Source organism: Lineus longissimus, chromosome 5, assembly GCF_910592395.1.
Source record: "Lineus longissimus chromosome 5, tnLinLong1.2, whole genome shotgun sequence".
In the NCBI taxonomy this organism is placed as follows: Eukaryota; Metazoa; Nemertea; class Pilidiophora; order Heteronemertea; family Lineidae; genus Lineus; species Lineus longissimus.
This window is the reverse complement of record NC_088312.1, coordinates 6,071,985-6,095,273: the sequence shown is the minus strand read 5'-3', so window position 1 is coordinate 6,095,273 and position 23,289 is coordinate 6,071,985. Positions and strand designations below refer to the sequence as shown.

Below are 23,289 nucleotides of genomic sequence, written 5' to 3'. Positions count from 1 at the left end.
GTAAACTTGTTTCACCAGTCGGTACATCAATTATGAATCAACTGTAACCGGTTAAGAGAATGTTCTGCCTCACAAAGAGCCCTCCCCGCGTACATTCGTCTCATCGATTTTCATGGTAATTTTATTGTCTCTTGGGTCGAACGTGTGTATGAAGCACTGGATCCAGTGTCAGTGTGAGGCAAGCAGTCGCGGGAAGCAGTACGGTGGGCGACGCGAGAGAACGAAAGGGAATAAGAGCGTCAGCAGCGCCGTGGCAGTGGAAGGATACACCAGGCGCTCTGTCTTCTCTTCTTATCGGAGATGCCGAGGATTTCCTAATAATTTTTTTTCTTCTATAAAATGAGGAATTAGTATCAGGACTAACGAAAAAGGTAGGTTTTATGGCAATTTATCTGTTTTTACATCATATATCCGTTAGGGGATTTAGTGTGGACATTGTTATCTAAGGCTTGCCTATTGTATGGGTTTGATGCAGACAGCTGGTACGTCAGAAATCTAAGCAAAATCAACAAATGCATCGCGTTTTTTGCAAACATGTTTAGTTTGGTGTACTTCGACAGTGATTTATCAAAAAGTAGGCGAAATTTCGTATTTTATCCTTTGAATTCTATTTTCGTGAAATTGAACTTTTTCAAATGAACTCGTTTAATGAGAACAATTGAAATAATGAAAAGGGTTGTTGAGCTGCGACTAAACAAAAAGTTCAAATCCTAACTTGATGAAGTTTTCCAAAGAACAAACACTTATCAAGGTATCTTGTTCCTACGATGTATGGTGTGGAAATGTATGCTTGGTCCATTTCACTAGGCTTGACCATAGGCCGGGATCATTTCTATCTTGATTAAGCGCTTCCCCGTAATTTTTCTGATCTGTTTTTTTCTTTTCTATCGCGGCTGAACAAGACAACTTTATGATTGGTGATTATGATGGTTCCAATGTGCGCACCGAAGAGTCGCAAGCCAAATCTCAAATGTCCAAGTATCAGTACAAATGAAGACATCCAATGACATTAAATTAAAGCAGTAACTAGGGAATGCTCTTAATTTACATGAATTCTTAAATTTGTGACAGTGATAAAAATGACTTTGGGGATGTTTGTCTATGAGATCGTCATCCGTATGGTGAATTAAAAGTGTACCCACCATCGAATTGACAGGCGAAATGTCCGCATGTCTTGTAACTTGGCGATGTCAGAATCACATCTCGTCAAACCACAAAATACATGTTAGTTGTTTGAATTTTTTTCTTCTACATATGGAGCTCTATCTAGTTTGTACTTTCTTCAAGTCTGGTGACAAGCCTATTAGTTTTCGAAACTGTTCTAAATTTCGCCCTTTGCGGAATTGTGCATCTCAATCAGAAAATGATGAAGTATGATCCCTCGTGTAGCAGTCGTAGGATATTTTTAAAACAGGAAGCGTCTTGGTTGATAACCTTAGACCCACAAAAATAGGGCAAGTGTCCTACTTTTGAAACTGATTATATTGTACAGTAAAGTTATGATCCATATACAGTATTTTAGATTTTCGTGCGCGCATGTTTTTATACATGTAGCCATTGTAGGGGTGCATTACACGTATTCACATTCCTGAACATAGATAAAAATCCCTTTTTGATAGTACATGTATCTGACCTGATTCATATCTGGTAAAACAATCCTAATATAAAAAGTCAAACTCATTGATGAATCCACACGATACCATTGCCTGCATGAACCTTAACATCGACCTCGTCCCGCACCCGCTCAAATTAGTACAGAGCAATTATTCAGTGATAGTTGACCCGCTAATGTTATATTTATAATGTTTTCCAAGTCAACAATAATGCGCCTTGGGAGCTATAAACATTAATGGAACGTTATGGTAACCATAATAATAATCAGTGACAAGCAATAGGAAAAAAATAACAAATACATATTGTTGGAATGGAACTCGGGCAAATGATCGACGATCACTTAAGAAAAAACCCCACAAACACTGATGCAATGAAAAACAAGATTTTTGATGGGCTGGCACTGAGATAGAAGATATTTTGGGCTAATTTTTTTCACGGATGATGGCTTTAAAATGACGCTTTTGCCGTTTAATCGTAATAAAAGCTTCCTCGTTGTGACCCGAATGATGATCTCAAATTGCCACTTTCTGACATATTCAGCAGGGATTTTTAGTTCAAGCTCTCGTGGTGATCCGCGAGATGACCTCAAAATCTTAAATTTTTACCCACGAAATTGACAGATATGATGGCGCATGGTAGTATGTCAATGAACGTGGCGTGATAACAGCTAAAATTAATAGTGTCTTGATTGCTGATGGTTGCAGCATGAAACGTATCGAAAAATAACGGATAAAAGAAGCATGATTTGCTATTTTCGTCTTGAACCACCTCAAGGTTATTCATTTCTAATTATGGAATCTGCAACACTCTGTTTCTGTGTCTCGAGTAAGATTGTTATGTAAGGAGCCATGCAAATCATTAGCGCTGTTTTTGTCTAATGTTCTGACAAAAACAAAATACGAGTAGTCTCCTTCAGATGAATACATTAAATTCGCTCGTCTCTCTCGACTGCCATCATTCTGTTGTACATTTATACATTGGTGTACACTACATGTGTATGCAACAGTGTATTTCCAACAGCAGCCGTGATTAATAGGTGGCTGCAAACTCACCAAGACGCTCCCCATGTCTACGCAATAGTTAGATCAGTCAATGTACCCAAGGCACCATATTTAGTCCTTTGATCTTGTTGCCGACTTCCCCAAAGGAGGATAGAAACTCGCACCGACTCGAAAATCATTTTTGCCGCGGTTGCCTCGGGTGAGAGTGGTGATTATTGCTGGTGAAGCTAAGGAATATTTTTCGACTTCCGCTTTTCGGCATGGTCTGTTTTTATCAAATGAGCAAGGCGCTAGAAGTCATTTTCATAAAATAAGTTAGTGATGCAGGGCAAAACAAAGTTTCACGGCAGTTTGTGAAATATGGCGAATTTAAGTTAGGGATGGTTTCCAATGAGTGCGATTTTACTCGGCTTGAATTTGTACTTCCGATGCTTTGATACAGTGACGAACCTTTGTTTATTTAAACGAATCTAACAATAAACAACAGCACATGCATGTTATTGGAAACCCGTAGGTGGTATTAATAAAGAACAGTTGAGTGGGTGTCCGCCTACAATTTATTGACAACATATTGATAAACAATAATCAAGACGCTTTTAGAAATTATAATTACGTGGCCTTGAAACGAATACGGAAGCAACTTTGTATTGCCTCCAGGAAATCGATCAATAGTGCTGATTAGAATTCTACAGATCCGACAAATGAAATGGCCTTTTTTCAAGATTGATTTAAAGTTTCTAATTCAGCGTCATCGCCGATCAGCGGGCTGAAAATTTGCGGGGGCAATAATGTTACCATCTCTACTAAGTGCACCTGCAGCCGGGTTTACCACGCGCTTCCCTGCGAGATCTCGTGATATTTGGTGGTCGATCGCTCCGGTCAACGAAGCTAAACCTTGCGTCACGAATTGGCGGAGGCCAAATGACTCGGGACGAGGCTGAATGCACCTGCAATTCAAGGTTGACTTGGGCGGAAATATGTCACTTCCGACTATAAGCAATAGGTCTATTGAAATAAAGTCATATTTTCGATATTGACATGCGTTTTGTGAATACTTATTAGACAAAAACAAACAAGCCAATTTCATCCATATACACCGAATTTGACCAAGAAGTGATCTTCATATTCTATTTCGAGACGGATGAGCTATTCGGCATGCGATATCATTGGGCCTATTGTCACCTCGGAATCAAATCACGAAATCTAATGATAAAATGTTTATGCATCTAATATTAGATTTTGATATCTACGGTCAATTACTATCAGGGGTTAGATCTTATTTCTACACTTAATACCCACACATACTCAAACGTGATTTGATAGAGCACCCAAAATGTCAAGTACCCGGGAGAGCGTGCGATCGCTAATAGACCTATGAATATATCTCCAAGGAATTGAGGAAGATGGATTCCTTTCATTAGGTTCTTAAGTTACTGTGTAAACCTTGTTCCCGCCCGCACTACATGATACCAGAGTCAAAAGAGTCTGATGATATGGTCTGAATATTGGTTTAGTACGATTAATTATTTCATGAATATATTTCGATTCGGGACCGGCGGTGCCTTGATTGCCTGACCTTACTTTAGTAAAGCAATACACACTGTCACATATGTGCATGTGCGGCTTCTAAACACTTCGCACCACTTACGGGACCGGGAATTATCACCTTCAAAACCAATTAGCCGATATCAAATGTGATTTTGTGAAATCGGAAACAGCAATCATACCCATATCATCGGGATTTTCTTGCAAACGCCGGTTTGTTTTTCAGTTGCTAAAACGTGCCCCAGCTAAATATTTGACAACTAAGATCGATCATGGTGTCGTATTTTGCTCCACGTCGATTCAGATCTTAAACATGCCGCCATATTTGATGCAGTAAACAAACCTTGCCGCCAGATTTATCATGATGCCTCTATAATGCGCGGCTTTTCCTTACATATAATGTACCTGGCAAAGAGGTTTTCGATCAATTTCTGCAGCTGTACACACTGACACCTTCCGTTTAACCACATGTTTCCAATGTAAACATTACAAATCCACGTTTGCAGTAAATTGTATTTGATCATGATATATATGATGCGGGGGAGACTTCATTCATAAAGTAATGTTCAAGTCCTGTAGGTTTATCTATGATGTCCTGTCTGCAATTTTAAAATTTCTTTGATTGGTATGATGCTTCATTTCTATTGCTGTTCAAATAAGATTGGCCGACCACCACTGCCTTTACCATAACAGCGCAACTGTAGCGAGATGGATAAGGATATCCAGTGTTTCTTGCACAGCCGAGAAGACGGTTGGTCAAACAAGAGTCTTTCAAATATTTTTATTTGAAAGACTCTGGTCAAACATAACTCAACTCTGCAGCTGTGATCGAAGAATTCTTCAGAGAGGGTGTTCGTCTTTGTATCCAAAGATGCCATTCGGTTAGACCAGGGAAAGATAAAAATATTGTTTCTCGTCCTAGTCTTTTCCCAAATCGGAACCGCGAAGGGGGACAGCAATGTTTTCGATATTTTCTTGAAATGATTCGATACACCAAGAGGTCTACCTAATCCCCTAAAACGTCGAAAACGATTACACCGGAAACAAAGTTTAACAGCTGTTTTTCAACCCAGATGAAACTGACGTCTTATTATTGAGCCAGAAATTGATTTCCTAACACATTTCTCGACACCTGACAGCTATGCATCAGACTGTCATGACAACTGATCACTCCAGAGAGAATTCCGCGCGTTCTATTGTCGCTCGATATCATATTTGTAATTGATCGATTGCGCAGTCAGAGAGGAATGATCCAATATCTTTCAAACAATAAATAATTAGCTATCTAGGTTTTCTATCACTTCATGTATCGAGCGTATGTTACATCACGACATATCGTCGTAATATGTTGGACATTTATAGGTGTACGATAGCTTGCATTTTCTGTTCAACGTGTCCACGAGCAATCATTTTCTAGAGGTGAATATGGATAGAGAGCTAGCAGAGCGCTAATCATGGTGTATGTGTAGTCCGTGAACAAAGTTCTCCAGTTCAATAGCAAATATACATGTATGAGTTTCATAACCTTTATAATATCTTTAAAAGAAATTGCAAACATTATTTTAATGATAAATGTGAGCGAGAGCAGTTCAGCTGGAACGTTCGCGGAACCAAGCGGAACCACTTACAATATGTAGTCTGTTATAACAACATCAGCAGCAACAGTGTTTTCCTTATCAAAAAGGGACTCACCTCATTCATCATCATCTTCATAATCACATCCACGTGACTCTGGTCGGGTAAATAATTGCACCTAAAGTAATTTGAAGTTTTTTTCCATTTCCTCTAATTAGATCACCAACTAGTGTATGTGGTTCTTAAAAAATGCTATTGAAACATAGCAAGTTGTTTGGGCACAATGTAATGGATTTCAATGCAACTGGGAGGACAGATGTAGAAAATACATTCTTCTATAGAGATGATACATTTTTTTTCTCGCGAAGTTTGCCTTATTTGAAGTGATTGATGGATTTTCTTTTCTAGGGATATCAATCTTACAATGTCGACTGAAGGATTGTCTTTTGGCCGGAACAGAAGCAAATTTTAGGAAACTTTCTCGAAAACCATAGATTAAAACTTAGCCAACGAACTGCTTGATATCGCAAACAACATTTGGTCTCAGAAAGGTCACTGTCATTTCCTTATCCTTCACGCAAGGCCACTCTGTAATCTGACTTTCCTTCCGAGAGAGACAGATTTTAGTGGCCCAGGAAGCATGCTAATGCATCGTTCCTCTATAGAGGTAGATTTGTATCTACTCAAAATAGACAGTTGAAAGAGAGCCTCTCGCTCTTGACTTTCATTTTGGATATGATATTCGCACTTTCGAATTACCTCGTGGAATCAAAAGTGAATTTGCATTCGTGAATATGGTTTCCAGTTTCCTGCCTTCTCTGGTAAAATATAACATGCTCGTATACATCGCGCGCTCAAAGCTGAAATACTTGTTTCAATATTATATTTGTATATGGTACAATTATGCTACAGTTGTAAGAAGATTGATGACATAAAGCCTCGGGAGACATTGCATCCCGGCGAGGCGACATTCGGCATGTTACACTCAAAGGCTAAGACCGTTTAAAATAGCTCAGAGATTAAAGCGCACGATAGACCACTTGGCCAGACAATCTATCCTAAGGACATCTCAAACTTCTACACCGGTGTCTTTTCCTTTTTCACCTATCATTCCCATCAGGCTCGTTCATCCCAAAGTGTTGCTCAACTGAAGTCATCCTATCAGGGGATTAAAACTTTCCAACGAGCGCTCTATTATCTCTCAACTGCAAACCGCACCACGCAAACGGAATGACAATGATCAATTATTCTCACGAAGCGACTTTTGCAAATAATTCAGTTGTGTTAGCTTATAAGTAGAATAAATTGAAATAAATTATTGCATTCGATAGTTAGTTTAGTTGGTCGCATGACAACGTGATTACCACCCACGCAAGTTATTGCACTCCCGCAAATGTCATCTCTGCAAAACTGGTTTGAAGCGCTTAGTCCGAGTCTATCATGTGACAGAAGGGGATGACCTTTATTTCACATCCGCAGATTGGTTCATATTGATAATTTAGTTATATATATATAATTTAGTTATATATATTAGTTTTGCTGTAATTAAGTTGTCTGGCTACGCAATAAAACACTGGGTAAAAGTAAAGTTTTTTTAGTTCCTTTACATCGATGACTCGTTGGCCGTCAACAGCTGTATCGGTGCACACCTCATTCTCTGTCGAGATACAATGTACCGGTGTGGTATAGGGTTGGCTGGCTTCAGCAAAAAGAAAGATTTCAGTTCTTATTCTGAAGATTCCAGAGTACTTACCTCCCATGAGCTATTAAACGATCCTAGCACACAAGGTATTTTCCTGCCATTCTTATATCAAAAAAATTCGACGCGGGCGAAATATTTATTTTACCTATATACCTCTTGCGTATCCATTTTTCCAACTAATCAGCCAACCCCATTAAGTAAAGATTTGCATAAATTTTCCGTACACCATTAATCTGTCCATCGGGAAGGTGCTAATAAATACAACAAATTAATGTGTTGCCATCATTATCACCGTTAGCCATCCTTTCCGCCCCAGTACATTCTGGACGGCGACTGGCGGCTGATGTGATTCAAGTACACTTCATATTTGGTTTTGTACTGTTCGCTATGTTTACCTCCTGTTGCAATTAGTCTGATACAAGGGCGATAATTCACGATCAATTATGGCATCATAAACTGACTACTTCATCGTCCCCATTACCATCAGCTCAACGTGGTGTACATTACAACCGAGTTTATAGCAAATACAATGTATAATTAGACTCCCTGGGCAGCCCATTGCGTTATCCTACTTTGGTCTCCTTGTGTGAGGGACGAGGCTGGTCCACTGCGTCCGGAGTATAGGTGTAATAGGCACGAATGACTAAGTACATGTACGTTAATGTTTTTTATCGTCGACTTTTTTAATTTCCCCAGTTTCTCCTACAACTAAGTATGAAAGATGATTGACATGTGTCACATAAATGAATTTTCACATGACTTTACGACACAACAGACCGTCGTTCTTCGTTTTCAGATTGCGAAACCTGCCTACTGTCATTGTACGTATGACTCGGCGTAAAACCGAAGTGTTCATCGATAATTGAATCGGAAGTGCAAAAGTGTCATGGCCGACCCAAATCACTCTTGACAATAGTACATTCAAAATCTCAGACGTTTACACTCATGTACCGGTATCACAAGGTTTTTATTTGTCAATTTATATGTTACCTAGTAACAGCTGCACTTTATCAATCTCCATTTTTAACTTCATATATACAGTATCAAAACTGAGTTTGTTGAATCATAATTCGTCCTTTCATGTATTCATAAACAGGTCATAGATCTCAATATTGATATAAACACCGGCTGGCCACAAGTGTGGGTCATTCCACTCTGGCAGATCCAGTCGTCCGAAGGTCAGTAAAAGATAAACATAATTGATTGCTGTTGTCGGCATTTGGATATAACAGTAGTGTTATCACACCATGGTATGATCTTTTAAGATGGAGAGCCAAATCATTGGAAGTTTAATTATATTATGGCCCTGTCACACTATTGCGATTTGCACTGTAACAGCGATAAGCAAAGTCCAAGCCAGGCAGTTTTCAGTTATCAAAAGCCGTATTACCCAATTTTAGTCCGACAGTACATTTCGATTAATATTTAATGGAACAATACTAATAGCCCCCAGGAGTGGGTGGCAATTACAGTTTCAAGGTTATCTCGTGACTATCTCGTGTTATGTTAGGTTGCCGTCTACATTTATGATGAGAGAACTTTGACAATGGTATCGATACGGTCTAGTTGGGACTGTGACACACACAATACATATGAGTCTGTCTATCTGCTCCTCAGGCACGATCACGGGCGTTCCCCCTGTAGCTTCCACCTTGAAAACATGCATGCACGACTAATGCAACCTGCTATAATTATTATATAGATCCACAGATATCAAGAGTTCCGCCGGTATTACCGTCATCATTTTCTGTTCTTCGAAGCACGCTCTTCCTTTTCCGCTGGAACCTGAAAGATGGGAGGAGCTCGAGGTTACGCATGAATCAAATCGTGAAGCTTAAAGCATTCTTCTACATTTTTCCTTCATTATCGTTAATCAGCGTTCTTGGTTAGCGATTTTGAAACTGATCACGATCATACATGCACGATGATAAACCTCGTGTCTCATGGCGATCATGGCTTTGTGCATCGTCAATGTTAGATGATACCATCTTCCCCTCCTCTGATTCACAGCTTTGTTCCCGACCCTATCTACTCTATCTCATCTGTCAAAGACAGGCCACTGGTCTTACAGATTTATGGGCTCGCGTGGTGATGGCTTACATGGCAAGAAGACCATAAAGATAACGCCACGTTCCACAACGCTCGCCGAAGCCTCTATTATCTCCTGAGCATTCCGATATCGCTTCCTTTTGTAGAGATTCTTTGAGGATCATACAATATCAAACAGGCGATGTCTGGTAAGGCAAAATAAGAAGCCGGCTTTGTTTCTATAGTTCGTGAACACTTTGAAGCAGGCCACGGACTTGGTTCAGCCACAACCAGTACCAACTCGATGTAATGGTGAATCGGTGGTTGCAGCTCAGTCTGGCCTTTGCCTCCGCATGCCATCTTCGGGGGACTTTTACTCGACATGCCCGCACGAACAGTGCAGCTACTATATGATGATGATAAAAGGGAAGACTCTTCTTCATTACAACCCGCATCTTCAAATAAGGTGGTCGCATTCGGCAGTTTATACGCTACTAGGATTTCGATGGTAGTCGTTTGGATACCATGTAGGCGTGGCGTTGGTTTTGGCGGTACATGTATATGATAAAACAGTGTCTTCTGATCCTAAGAAGATGTTGCTGCCTGGCAGTGAACCAAGGAGAAAACCATCCGAGGATGCAACGTCGAGGCGGATATATTGATCCTATTAACAACAACTGGGATTTGTTGATTAATAGGGAGAGGTAGTGGTCGTGATATATAATCCTGATCGATCACGTCTCCCTTCGGAGTAGTTAATCAGCCTTACATCCTTAGCAGGGCTTACTCTCTTATAGCACCCTGGGGCCTGCACAACATGCCTTTTCAAACAGGAATTAAAGAGTAGTTCACCATCATTACATCCTTAGCAAAGCTGGACACCTCACTTGAAAATGCTCCTTCTTCAAGGCATCGTATAAAATCAAACTCCACGGCTCTGACAGGAATTTAACTGAGCCCGTTGGCTGCGGGAACGCTTTGATATTGATTAGAACGGCTTAAGACCCAGAAGTATTAAGGTAGCAGGAAGGGTTGGGCGTTTGTGGTTTCTGAGTCTGAGGGGGTTGGTGTCTGTTGACTGTGCTTTAAGAGAGACTAGGCATGGCGCCAGTCTCTCTTAAAGCACAGTCAACAGGCATTTGGTCTCAGTATTTGGGTTTTGATTGCCATGACTGTACCCCTGAAAAGGCAGTGGAGGAGAAGTTTGGAATGATGAAAGCATTGAAGAAGAAGAAATGTTATTATTGAGGAAAGCAAAATTTATTATGAGACTAGAAGGCAGTGTCCTGACTTGATTATTTTGAAAATGGCGGTCTGAACACATTAAAAGGTGGAACATGGCATTTTATCGACTTTGAAGTGTTCCGCAGTTAAAGGGAGACTATAGGCAGCAGCTAGGTAGGCAAGATAAAGTCATACAAATTTGCCAATAGGGGTCAGTCATATCTCTAGGCATGGCGCCAGTCTCTCTTAAAGCACAGTCAACAGGCATTTGGTCTTAGTATTTGGGTAAGTACAGAATCAAGGCAGCTCAGAGAGCAATGATTGAACGATGCTGTGGACAAGTCCAAGGATACTGCATCAGTCACGACCAACTTCTCATCAGAAAGCGTCACCACCAGCATATTCAATGTTTAGTTCCAACCTGTACCAGTCCAATGCACGCCTGTCATGGTCAGCAGTGGTCAGCTTAGCGCGATATGGAACATTCTTCCGAAACTCAAGCGAGGGAAGTCTGCTCATTAGCCTATCTCGCGCACTGCTCCTTCTTGTCAAACATCGTAGTGAAATCGTGGTACAGTGGGGCGTCCTCAAGGATTGCAGCTGGTCGGACAGACGTGAGGTGGAATGTGGGCGGCTGCACTTCTTCGTTGATGTGCGATGGCAGATAGCACAGTTGTTGCGTTGCATGACAGCTGAAAGTGAATGTGATATCATAGAACTGAGGCGTTTGCAATGAGACTATAGGCGAAGTAGAAGCAAGGAGTGAAATGGGCCATCTTCCAGTGACTAATATACAGAGTAAGACTGGGTGTTGTTAGATTCAGCATTGAATGTATTCCTCGTACAAGCGTGAATAGTGTGGACATACAGTGAGAGGTGAGAGACCCCTATTGACTACTTCTTGTAACTTTATCTTGGATATTATATTAGTATTGAACTTCTAGCCATGGAATATGAAGAAATTGAAGTTGTACTTGTAGGCATGGAATATGAAAAATTATTCAACGGTGAAAGACATTATTCCATGAGGCTTTGCCGTGATCGCAAAGGACGCGACGTGATTGGTTCACATGCTAATGAGGTATGATAATGATAATTACCTCTATAATGCTACTTGGATAGCGACTGTGTCGTTGACAGCAACAGTGGTCAATGTCAATGTGTGCCTGTAATGTCAATGAAGTATGATGAGGTGATGACGATAGTGCAATTATTAAATATTGGCAAGAGATCATACTGCAACATAGGTCTTGTTTTTGACAGATGACTGTGCGACATTCCCATTGGGTCTTGTTAGAGTCAGCGCTGCATGTATTCCTTGTACAAGCTTGAATAGTTGTGACCGACTTTGAGGGGTGAGAGACCCCTATCGGCTACTTCGTCTAACTTTATCTTGCCTACCTAGCTGCTAGCAATAGTGCCCCTTTATCAAGACTGAAACCCACTGTGCGGGGCTAAGAAATTACCTTTATAATCCTAGTTGGATAACCACTGTGTAGATGATTTGAAGAGTGCTCTGTGGATGTGTGCCTGTAATGTCAATGAAAGTATGATGAGGTGATGACGATAGTGGAATGACGAAATATTGGAAAGAGATCTATTCCTAGAAGAACATATGTCCTGTTTTGACTAGGTGGCGCATTTTAGAATCAGCAGTGAGCACTGTGTGTAACATGGTGGAGGCACCGGAGATAATAACTGTGTCGAAAGTATTGTTATAGGGCCTTCCCTAGGCCCATGGGGTTAAATTTACAATCCACGATTGAAAAGAAGTAGTTTGATCGCATTCAACTATAAATCCATTGAACAGTTGTGTTCCTTTAGTCAACCGATGACCTTTTGTTGGGCCATGATCGGGGATTGTAAACTGTAAATGTATTATGGACTGGGAGACGGGGGAAACACAAGTGAAACTGAAATAGACCAAAACAAGTGATTTTGGGGCTTTGGTTTAGACGCATGCCCCACATGCGCTATGCGGGATTATACGGTTCATGTGAACTTGTTGACATCCACATGATCTAGTGCTGTTATTGGTCATGGTACATGGTAGGCCTAATCTGCAGTAATCATCATGGCTATATGTTTCAGGAAAAGCTCGGAGTAAAATGAACTGCCGATGAATAATGATGTTGTTCATGTTTAGGCCTACCATGTTTACTAGTACATAGCCATAGGGTATGCACTGGCCAGTGCACTTTCTGCACGTCGTCATGGTCATGTAGTATGATGTACGTGATACCTTGCATATTTTGTTTTTCGAATGCGCATGCTTTTTGGGCAAAATCACTTGTACCAACACTAATGAATATTGTCTTCTTATCCCTATGACTCCATACACAGCGAGGGCATTGTCCCATTCCCATCAAATGGTAACTTATTGTACCGTATTAGGGTAGAAGTTGGGGAGCAGATACCTACCGTTGCACGCCTGTCATAATCAGTAGTGATGAGCTTAGCGCGATATGGAACATTCTTCAGAAACTCAAGCGAGGGAAGTCTGCTCATTAGCATATCTCGCGCACTGCTCCTTCTTGTCAAACATCGTAGTGAAATCGTAATGGAAAACGTCTGGCTTTGCGCCAGACGTTGAGACTAATAAGTGAAGAAGTAATAGGTAAAGAACTTCTACTTGCGCGAGACTGCTCTGATAAAATTATCATTGCAGAGACTACGGTGACGTACACATATATTTTTTACAATCAAAAATGCCCTCAAAAGACGACATGGAATGATTATTTTATTGATATTTCCTACTATATACCTTCCAATTATCACTTTATACAAATAGATCGGCGTTAGGTCGCATGCTTTTCTTTCCTGGTGACACTATAAAGCAAAATAGTTGCAACCCCGTAAATGCGCTATAAGTCCAATAATAAGTGACGGTGACCCGTTATAAATGTTTCGCCAGCTTCGCTTTTTTGCCGCTACGCGGCGCGTTGGGCCCTTGCGTCAAGTCAAAACAGTCAAAAGTCATTAGTACGCACTTTCTTGAGATGTCGTTAGCAAGTAATGGCTTTAGTCTCTAGGTCGGTTCTTGCTTCTTGCCGCGTTCCAGCGTAATTAATTTCATGTCACAACCACACGCAGATAAAGAAACAGGCTTTTAAAATGTGTTTAAAAAGAAAACATTTTTTGATCATTCTGCATGTTCCTTCAACGAAATGCGACTTGAGGCAATTAAAATGGTAGTTGCTAGGATTCACCACTTTAATATCTTCCCATGAGGTCTTGATAGTAAATTTCTTCCTGATATGCATGAACTAATGCAAAAACTAAGGATATTGTGATACATTTCTGCAGACTAAACCCTTTTTGAATGTGATGGATGATTTAGTCGACTGGGTCTTTCTTTGAGTTCACCAGGAGTCGATATAACCTCCTGATGGTTGGTGTGAATAACGACTAGTAAATGCTATACAAATTTATTGAAAGCGTCAGGTACATTTACACAACATTTACACAAGACCGAATTTAAAAGCATTTTCAGTCTTTATTCATATCGCCAATCTTTAGACATCAGCGGGATAGAAAGATCTCCTTTTACTCTTTATTGAGAAATACCATATTTTGCTCAACATCGTCTTCTTCTTCTCCAATTGTGCATGGCACGAATGGTTAATCAATTTCCATAGCTTACCACAACAACGCAAACAAACGCGCAACTTCTAGCTGAACTAGCAAAGTCGCTTGTCTCCATGATGCTTCCACTAGAAACGAGAACCAGCGTTGCTATTTCGAATCAGGTTGCTATGGATGCAAGCCGCATTGTCTATTCCCTCTGGTTTGAGCGCTAACTCACAATACCCGTTAAAGATAGGCAGAAATTTGAATAATGGTGAAGGTAAATTTTAACTCCGCATAGAGTAAGTTAGAGATGGATGAAAACGGCTGTTTATTACGGGTGGCAGTATTCCAGTTTATTGCAGTATTCAACTTGCCTATCACCAAATACATCCTTTTGAGCAACGAACTTAGGGGTAGTAATACAAAGATTTACCTGGTTCTACCCAGCTTTGATAGAATGTCTTATCAGGGAGACAGCACTGCTCATAGGGTTGTCTCGATCTAACACCGTGTAAAGACGTCTTATTACCTTAGGGAAAACCCTCGACAGAGAACCTACCTAAGGCACAACTAAGAAGGGTGGGCATGTTAGTCCTCCTTCCTATATTCAAGGTTCGTAGAATCTCAAACAAACTTCAACTCGTTTAATTATCTCCGCTGGTGACAACATCAGAGTCTTGAGTTCAATTGGTCTCATTTGTTGAATAATCGTTTGCAATAACAATAATAATTTGGTGCTATAAAGAAAATTGACAGCCGACCAAATTGACCATTTTAAGGAGGTCCTTACTCGCCTCTGTTGACAATGGGTATGTTTACTGCACTTAATGTCACACCCTTTCGAACCCACTTGGTTCTGTGGTGGTGGCCCTTCAGCTCGTCGAGGATAGCAGATTGCTGGCCACTAGATGTTGAGTGTGACGAGACTTGACTATTGAATGGGTGTTCGAATGGTGCGTAGCTTACACGGTCAACCCCGGTGAAGGTAGTACAAGTAGGCCTGCTACTAGGGCTATCCGAAAATGTACGAACCCCGAGAAGCTCTCACCTTCTGCTAGGGTGTGGTATTACATATTTCATAACCTTTTCGAGGAGACAAGATGCTCGTGGTGCAGATTGGCTGGTGCCTGACGCTCGATATTATTAGATTTGTTTATGTTTTGACGACAATTCTAGAGTTTTCAATGAATGAAAGATACATTTCTTTAACCAAATATGTTAGCATTATTGTATCTTCTGAATAATTATCACTAAATTGGAAACACAACCATCATTCCAATGGCGTGCACGGAGAAAGCCATCAAATTTCTTCTAGGGTCGTGTTAAAGTGACCGGTGCATGTAGGAGGAGCCTTCCCAGCTACGGACACGACTGGTCCATTGAATTCAGCCCCTGGGAATCCATCCGGTGTTACATCTGCTCTTCTCAAGAGATGGCAAAGTCAGATTACATTTTCTTAACACGAACCTTAAGAGCTCGCCAAGTGGTCAGACCGCCATGAAAATTGTATTGATGGCCAGGAAATGCGACAGGGGAAATCATGAGCCGTTACATAGCTGCATTTATTCGTTTAGTTTTCGAATTTAGGGAATACTTGCCAACGATAAGATTTATTTGAATCTTGGCAATGAGCATCCCATTGTTAAGTGTTCTGCTTCAAAAATAGTTAAAGTACATCGTATTGATGGCTTTTAGAGTAAAACCTGGTTTGACGAGCAGTGTGTTTTTTCATTTAGTAGCTATTTGGTTACACAAACGAACAGTCACATCTGAATGCAAAAGATAGTGAAAATAATATCACTCAAATATGAAATGGCCTCATTCAAGTATTTCTGACAAGAATCATTCAGTTTGACTTAAAGAAAACACTACCGACTTCAATGGAACGGCATGGCTTCGCCGAATTGAAATGATGAAATTTTCAATTCACAGAGCGATTTCAATCATGGCTCATCGAAGCACGAGCCAGCAGGCTGTCACATAACTCCAGCGTTCCAGTCCACGATCATAGACCGATTGATCAGTTTATCGATTGCCGTGATCAATAGGGTGTTTCTGTCACTAGCTCCAGGTGCTTCCGCTGATAAAGTCGGATGACTGGTGCGCTGATTTGCCCTTCTCATTTCCATTAGGCAAGCATGAGTGGCTTTCTAGCTTGATAGAACCGTAAAGCTGATTTGCCCTTTCCCTTTCAATTATTAGCAAGTATGACTGGTTTTCCAGCTGGATAGAACCTTAAAGCTCAATTCACAGTCAAACACCCAACGCGAGATCAAAAGTTTCATTATATTCCCACTCAAGTCTTATGAAACTTACTTGCATGTCTCTAACGAATTTGACATTCAACGTATAATCTATTTCACGAGAAAAAGAACACTCATCTCAGTCCGATTTAAAAAGAATCACACAGAAAACACTGCAGTTGAACAAAATGTACTCTTGCAGGTGAAACTTCACAACAGAGTGTAAGGTACATGTACCTTAAAACATTGCTTGTTAAAATCGAACAGCACTACCTAAACAAGCGATTTGAATCGAAAGACTGTATCCGTGCAGTTCCAACTAACAACCAAAGGGCATTGTCCTGGTTGTCTTTTTTGTTTTCTGGTTCCGTTTCTCTGGCAGAGGCAGATGAGTCTGATGCTTCCCTGGCATCTTTTCCCGCGACCTCTGATAATTGCCATTGTCGCTTACCTTGTTGTCTGTTCTCTCTTTGCAGTGGGAGGTGCCCCGTGAGTACGTACAATGAGCACTCTGATCGAGGACCCTGGCATTCCTCTTGTCAACTCAAACGGCGGGTTCCCAAAGTACACAGAAGGAAGTATGGACGAGGAGGACCCAGACAAGCCGCGTAAGATGGAGAAACGGGGGCTACGGTTCGAGCACGTTGGGCACAGGCTTGCCAAACGTAAGGAACTTTTCTGTAAAAGGAGGATAATCTGTGATTTCGCACTGGCGTTTGCCTTATTCGGGATAGGGTTGATGGTGATTGAGACTGAGATGTACGCCAATAAGGTATACGGAAAGGAAGACCTGCCGTCTTTAATGATGAAGTCCTTTATCTCTATATCCACGGTTATATTGTTAGGTTTCATCGTCTGGTACCACTGGCTAGATATACAGTTATTCATGATAGACAATGGCATGGAAGACTGGAAACTTGCTCTGACCACTGCGAGATGTTTTAAGATAACACTTGAACTCTTAATCTGCGCAATACACCCGATTCCTGGCGACTTCGAATTTTCGTGGACCACCATGAACTTTTATTCAAAGCGGGTCCGAACTGTTCAGATCCCCATCGATGTGATATTCTCCCTGCCAATGTTCTTGAGGTTGTACATGGTCTGCAGGGCGATCATGCTGCACAGTAAGCTGTACACAGACGCCTCTTCGCAGAGTCTTGGCGCACTCAACAGAATCAACTTCAATTTTAGATTCATTTTCAAGTCTTACATGACTCTCTACCCCGAATACGTCCTCACTGTAATCATAGTGTCACTGTTTCTCCTGGCCAGCTGGGCGCTGAGAGCCTGTGAAATGTACCACGATAAGGTGCACGCCAATTTCTTTAACTCGATGTGGATGATCGCCATCACCTTCTTGAGTGTAGGCTACGGAGATATCGTCCCGAACTCGTACTGCGGACGTGGGATAGCTGTGATGACCGGCATCTTCGGAGCAGGCTGCACTGCACTCATCGTTGCTGTCCTAGCGAGGAAACTGGAACTATCAAGGGCAGAGAAGTATGTACATAATTTTGTAATTGACGTAGAATTGGATAAGAAACAGAAACACGCGGCGGCTAATATACTCAAACAAGGATGGCTGATCTATAAATGTAAGAAACGGGGAAAGAAGGGCGAGACGCAACTCCGTAAACACCAGAGGCGCCTCCTTAAGGCGATTCACAGCATAAGAGAGGTCAAGACGGAACAGCGCCGTCTGATGGATAACACTGTCAACATCGTGGAAATGAATCGTACTCAATCGTCGATGCATTACGATATTGGCAAAATCAGTCAAAAACAGGACGAAGTTGACGAGAGACTGGGTGAAATGGAAAGTACACTAAAAGGAATGGACACAAAAATCTCAGAGTTACACAAAATGCTCATGTCGAGGATGCAGCAGCGCTGACCGTAATCGTTTAACCTGTGACGTCGCCTGTTTGGATTACTAATCACATGACCTGTGTGTCGCTTGCATGGATTATAATACATTGTGTGACCCTGTGACGTCACTGTTTGGATTATACTACAATCATATGACCATATCTTCCGGTTGTGATATTGGTATTTAGAATCATGTATAATATTATAAATTCAGGACGTTAAATCGTGAATGTGAATGATTGATTAGTTTGTCCTATAACGATGGATTAGTCTGGTCTGTAATCATGTACTCTTGTAGTGTCTTCCACCGTTGTTGACCACTAGGTGGCACTCTATTTGTTATTATGACTCTTTCCACCGGATGGCGCCAACAAGCTAGACCATCTGCTGGTGAGAGTGAAAATGACAGTGGCCAGTGCTATCATCACAATCTATTATAGTTGACTCTACGTATCCGCCATTGTAACTTCGTTGTGTGAAGAAAAATATGGAGCTTATATCAATTCAGGTAAAAAAAAATGATGTAAAAAAAGAAATGTGAATAAAAAATCTGAAAAGTGACCGCGTGACCTGCCGTCTGTAAAAATAAATGTCAAAACCGCTTGGCCAAAGTGGCTTTGACCTTTTGTAACAATGGTAACGTATCATGATGTCCTTCCGACATCAGTTTCAGTTAATCGGAGTGCCGCCTGGTGGTGACATTGGCCTATACTACAATGATTCGGTCGTCTGTTAGTGGTTCTGTTTTAGCACCATACTCAATGCTCATCGAAAACATCGAAAACTTCTTTGTGGTTTTGTTCAACCCCATATATCAGGGGTGTGTGACATTCGCATTCAAACATTGGAGACATTCAGTAGCGGAGGAACACATGGAATATTGCACAGTGGACTCTGGGTTTTCCACCATCTTGGACGCTGGAACATCTGATCTATATATACATGCTGAACTTCTTGATTCTACGATACTTAAGTATGACGGTACCATTTCTGAGATTGTAACTTTTGGATTGTTCTAACAGAAAAGTTGACTTGCGCGATAATGGTCTATTTAGAGTCACTGTGAGAGTCGTGTTTCAGCTTCCTCCGATCTAGGAATGTCGACAAAGGGAACGCCAGCAGAAGATCTCGTCTGCGCAGACTCTGTGCTGAAGTACCCGTAATGTATCTCCGTTTGTCACGTCTGTCTATGTTATGTATCCTTATACACGTGTGTGGCCAAACAGTTTGTTCGAGTGACGTCTTCATTCTTCGATATCGGCGTATCTAAGATTCTACTGCGCGCATTTAAAACAGATAAAGCTAATGACTGGAAGTAGTATATAGTAGAGCTCTTTTTCGACTTCTAAGCAGTTTCTCTAACTTTCTTGATTTATCCGACAAAACTCCGACATTGTAGTTTTTCTCTGAAAAGTCGGATTTCTAAAAAACCAGTGAAAAAAAGGAACAGTATTTTTCTCAGGTTTTCTAGAAATCCGACCTTTCAGGGAAAAATTGGACAGCGTCGGACTTTTGTCGGATAAATCACGAAAAAAGAATAAGAGAAACCATTAAGAAGTCGGAAAAAGTCTCCTACTGGTGATATTTTGAATTAGAATTATAGGTACGCCTGATATCATGACAGTCTTGAAAATCATGTTTTTTGGCTAATTTTGTTTCAACCATGTTGCCAGCGTCAAAACATTTAATTTGCGGCCATTGGTTTCGTATCTTCCGTCATACAAAATTCCGGAGGCGATCGGACACAAATGTGTTCACGTTGCTGAAGACATTTTCTATCGCTCGTGATGTACAGTAAGTTGCTCTTTTTGAAATATCGATGGAATTCATCTTGGTTCAATTTGGCTATGACATGTTGCAAACTTAGCGCTCGCATAGTAGCAAAGGTTGTTTGAGCAACCAGGTTAGAAAACGATTTTCAAGGTTGTTATTCATATCGTTATCTTACTGAAATCTCATAAGGTCACTCCTACGACCAAATTCTTAATTTGGCTGTTAACTTCTCTCACTACTTGCTTACCCTACATTCTGGATGAAAAGTCTTCTCTTACATAATTATTACAGGGTGTATCATAAAAAAACGTGTGCTTTTATTTGACGAAACAATTATCTGTGGTTGCCGAAGTTGTTGAATTTTAGGCACATGATCGTCTACACGCACGGCTGTGTCGTTTGTGACCAGCAATGTTTTTGCCATATCTTATGTAAGGTAACTTTTTTTGACACCCTGTAGTTAGTTATCACCCTCCATGTCAGCAGGGCGAAGTGAACAAGATATTATGATTGTATGGTATTTTTAATTGAGTGCCTCTGTATGCTTCTATGACGGTGTGACTAAGCATACGTTGTGTATTATAAAGTTTACAACAAATAGTTGTATACAATTCTGAGAGTTTTATTTTCTAAAGTGCATTGGATTTTGGCCAACCAAAATGGTGCCATTTTGAATTTGAAAAAATCCTCTTTGAAAATATCTCTAAATGAGTTAAAAATGATCATCAGTTTGGGTTTAGCACTTCGCTAGTATAGTTTAGTTACCTCCCAGTTCTACATAATTTGGCGGGCAGCTATATCCTACGATCATTAATTTTGTTTAATCAAAGAAAGGCCAATTATTTTTAGATCTCTACCGAATTTGTTGTTATAAATAAAAAAATGGGGCATTATCAAAGGGTTATCAACGGGTGTTTTATAAGGTAAAAAAGCCGCATTGACTGGGGAAAATGACCAGACCTGTTTTTTTATTTACATCCAAATATTTTGACAAATTAAATTTATCTTTCCGTCGAGTGCAATATAACCTCTTAAAGTGGGTTTGTCGTAAATGGTGACAGAAATTCTGCCCATCCCCCTCAAACATGTTTATCGGTATAAAATAAACTAACGAACTATCTGTTCACATAAAATGCCCTTCCTCGAGTGTAGACGCAAATTCCCAGTCAAACATATTGTCAAAATGCTCGCTGGTGTATACGTATCAGACGGCATCTTGAAAAGAAGGTATTTTCCTGTAAAATCTTGACACAAAATGAGTTTAAATTTCACAAAATTACGTTCGGACGAGCGACGGTTTCTCCGTGAGTTATCAAAATATGTTCTCTTGTACTGCATGTAGCCTTCAAGGCGACAACAATTTCTGTAACGATGTTTCCATAAGTCTCCTTAAAACACGAAAATGCCTTCCAGTCATGATGCGTAATGACACGTCATCAAGAAGGCTAATTCATTCCCCCTCCAACTTCATTAACTGTACTTGTTATGTTTTGTTCAGATAAAAGGATTATAGCGAAGAACTTTCTCTTCTCCTCTTATTATTTTACTGTTTTTCCGCCGAATTGCAACCAAACGATGGTAATAACGGAGTCCAAGGCTGACAATCTGAGGAAATTAGTTTTGTTATTCCGGTAGCGTACTTGCCGCTCCGGGTGATTCTTCTCTTTGTCGTGCTTGCGCTGAGAATACGCATGCAAAATATTAGTCACCGAGAGCCGTGGATGAACCGAATCGCAGTATTGTCGCATACCAACCATTCCTCATTTTAGGATGATCCTATGCTAACCTTGGCCCAAAATGTTTGATCACTATTCACACCTTCTATTGAAGGTATGATAGAGAATGTTCGGTACCGCCTTGAGCATACTTAGTAAAAAGAAAACATCGTAATATGCATATCATATCAAAATTATTAGCCAGAAAAGACAACTCTTTGAGTTTATTTTCAGTTTTTCGAAAGAAAAAATATACTTATCTTTTTTTAAACGGTTTCGCTTTAGAGTTTTAAACGGTGTCGCTTTAGATTTCCTAAATCATGAACAACTCAACTCCGTGGATCCTATTTATATTCATAGCTACATTCTCAAAAGTTTGTAACTCAACATTAAAACGATTATCTGCATGATCCATGCCAATTAGGCCAGAAAGACACCCTGGTCACACTCTGCCATATTCCTTCTACCCATAAACATAATGTTCTGGTGCGTTCTACTTTATCGATCCCGGATAGCCCAAGGATACATACAGCATGGCAAAGGCAAAGCGTAGGCGACAACAGGACGGTATGGCTTAAAGTATTGGAAAGAGATCATATGACACTTGATTACATGGAACAGGATCTTGTGGAAAGTTGAAAAAATATAGTCGGCTCAGCACTTGTGTCGTCGGTAGGGCATTATGGGTATGACATTGGTGTGAAAATAGCAGGTATAAGCAGACTCTTGAAAAACTCTTGTATGAGGGAGCTTTGTTCCGTGTGAAAACAGATGCAAAAGATTTTTCAAAAAGGAAGAAAGTACAGTCTAACCCCGGTCGGCGACCACCCCGCTATGACGACCAAGAATCGCCGGTCCCGAATGGTTTCCTCCCTAATTACTATTACAAGGCCCCCGGTAACACGACCAAATTTTCAAGTCCAAATATTTTTTTCACTTGTTTTTTTTCTGCTCACGTCACCATTACATGAAATTTACTTCAGGTGGAGAGGCGGATGTAAACAATTGCATTAATTTGAGTTCTTAAGGAAGAAAACTGCTCTGCTTTTCTGACAAGCGATTATAAATTTCTGAACGAGAAGATAATCTAAGACCTCATTACCTTTGAATAGCAGTCTACTTTATTTCTGATATAATTGATGATGCAATTTTACAGACGTCCGCAGGTGTTTTTAACTGACAAATAGTTTTAAAATCTTTGTGAGATAGGAAGGCTTATGCTCGCCGAACACGATCAAATATATTTCATCAAATTTTCCGAAAATTCAGTCCAACTGCATACGTTCCCATAGGCATTGACAAGCCTTGCTCTAGCCCTGGAAGCTAAAGTGAAGTTTTGAAGACACTAGATATTACCATCTGCACCTTGTTTGTATATTTTTGAAGGTCATCAGTTTCAGGTTGTATTTACTTGGGCTCTATTGGAA

The 23,289-nt window shown here is 40.6% G+C and overlaps 1 protein-coding gene and 1 long non-coding RNA gene across 2 annotated transcripts; one reads left to right on the top strand and one right to left on the bottom strand.

The window, feature by feature from the left end:
- Positions 1-21,667, top strand: LOC135488608 (small conductance calcium-activated potassium channel protein-like). The gene is made up of 2 exons (XM_064773253.1): positions 1-371; positions 16,979-21,667. Exon 2 carries the CDS (start codon positions 17,005-17,007, stop codon positions 18,397-18,399), a length of 1,395 nt encoding a protein of 464 aa, XP_064629323.1. The 5' UTR covers positions 1-371; positions 16,979-17,004; the 3' UTR covers positions 18,400-21,667.
- On the bottom strand, positions 10,727-13,312 carry LOC135488653 (uncharacterized). Its single transcript, XR_010447005.1, has 3 exons — positions 13,111-13,312; positions 12,156-12,219; positions 10,727-11,381 (listed from the first exon to the last, which is right to left on the bottom strand). It is a non-coding gene; the product is annotated as an uncharacterized LOC135488653 (long non-coding RNA).
- Positions 21,668-23,289: the final 1,622 nt, after the last annotated feature.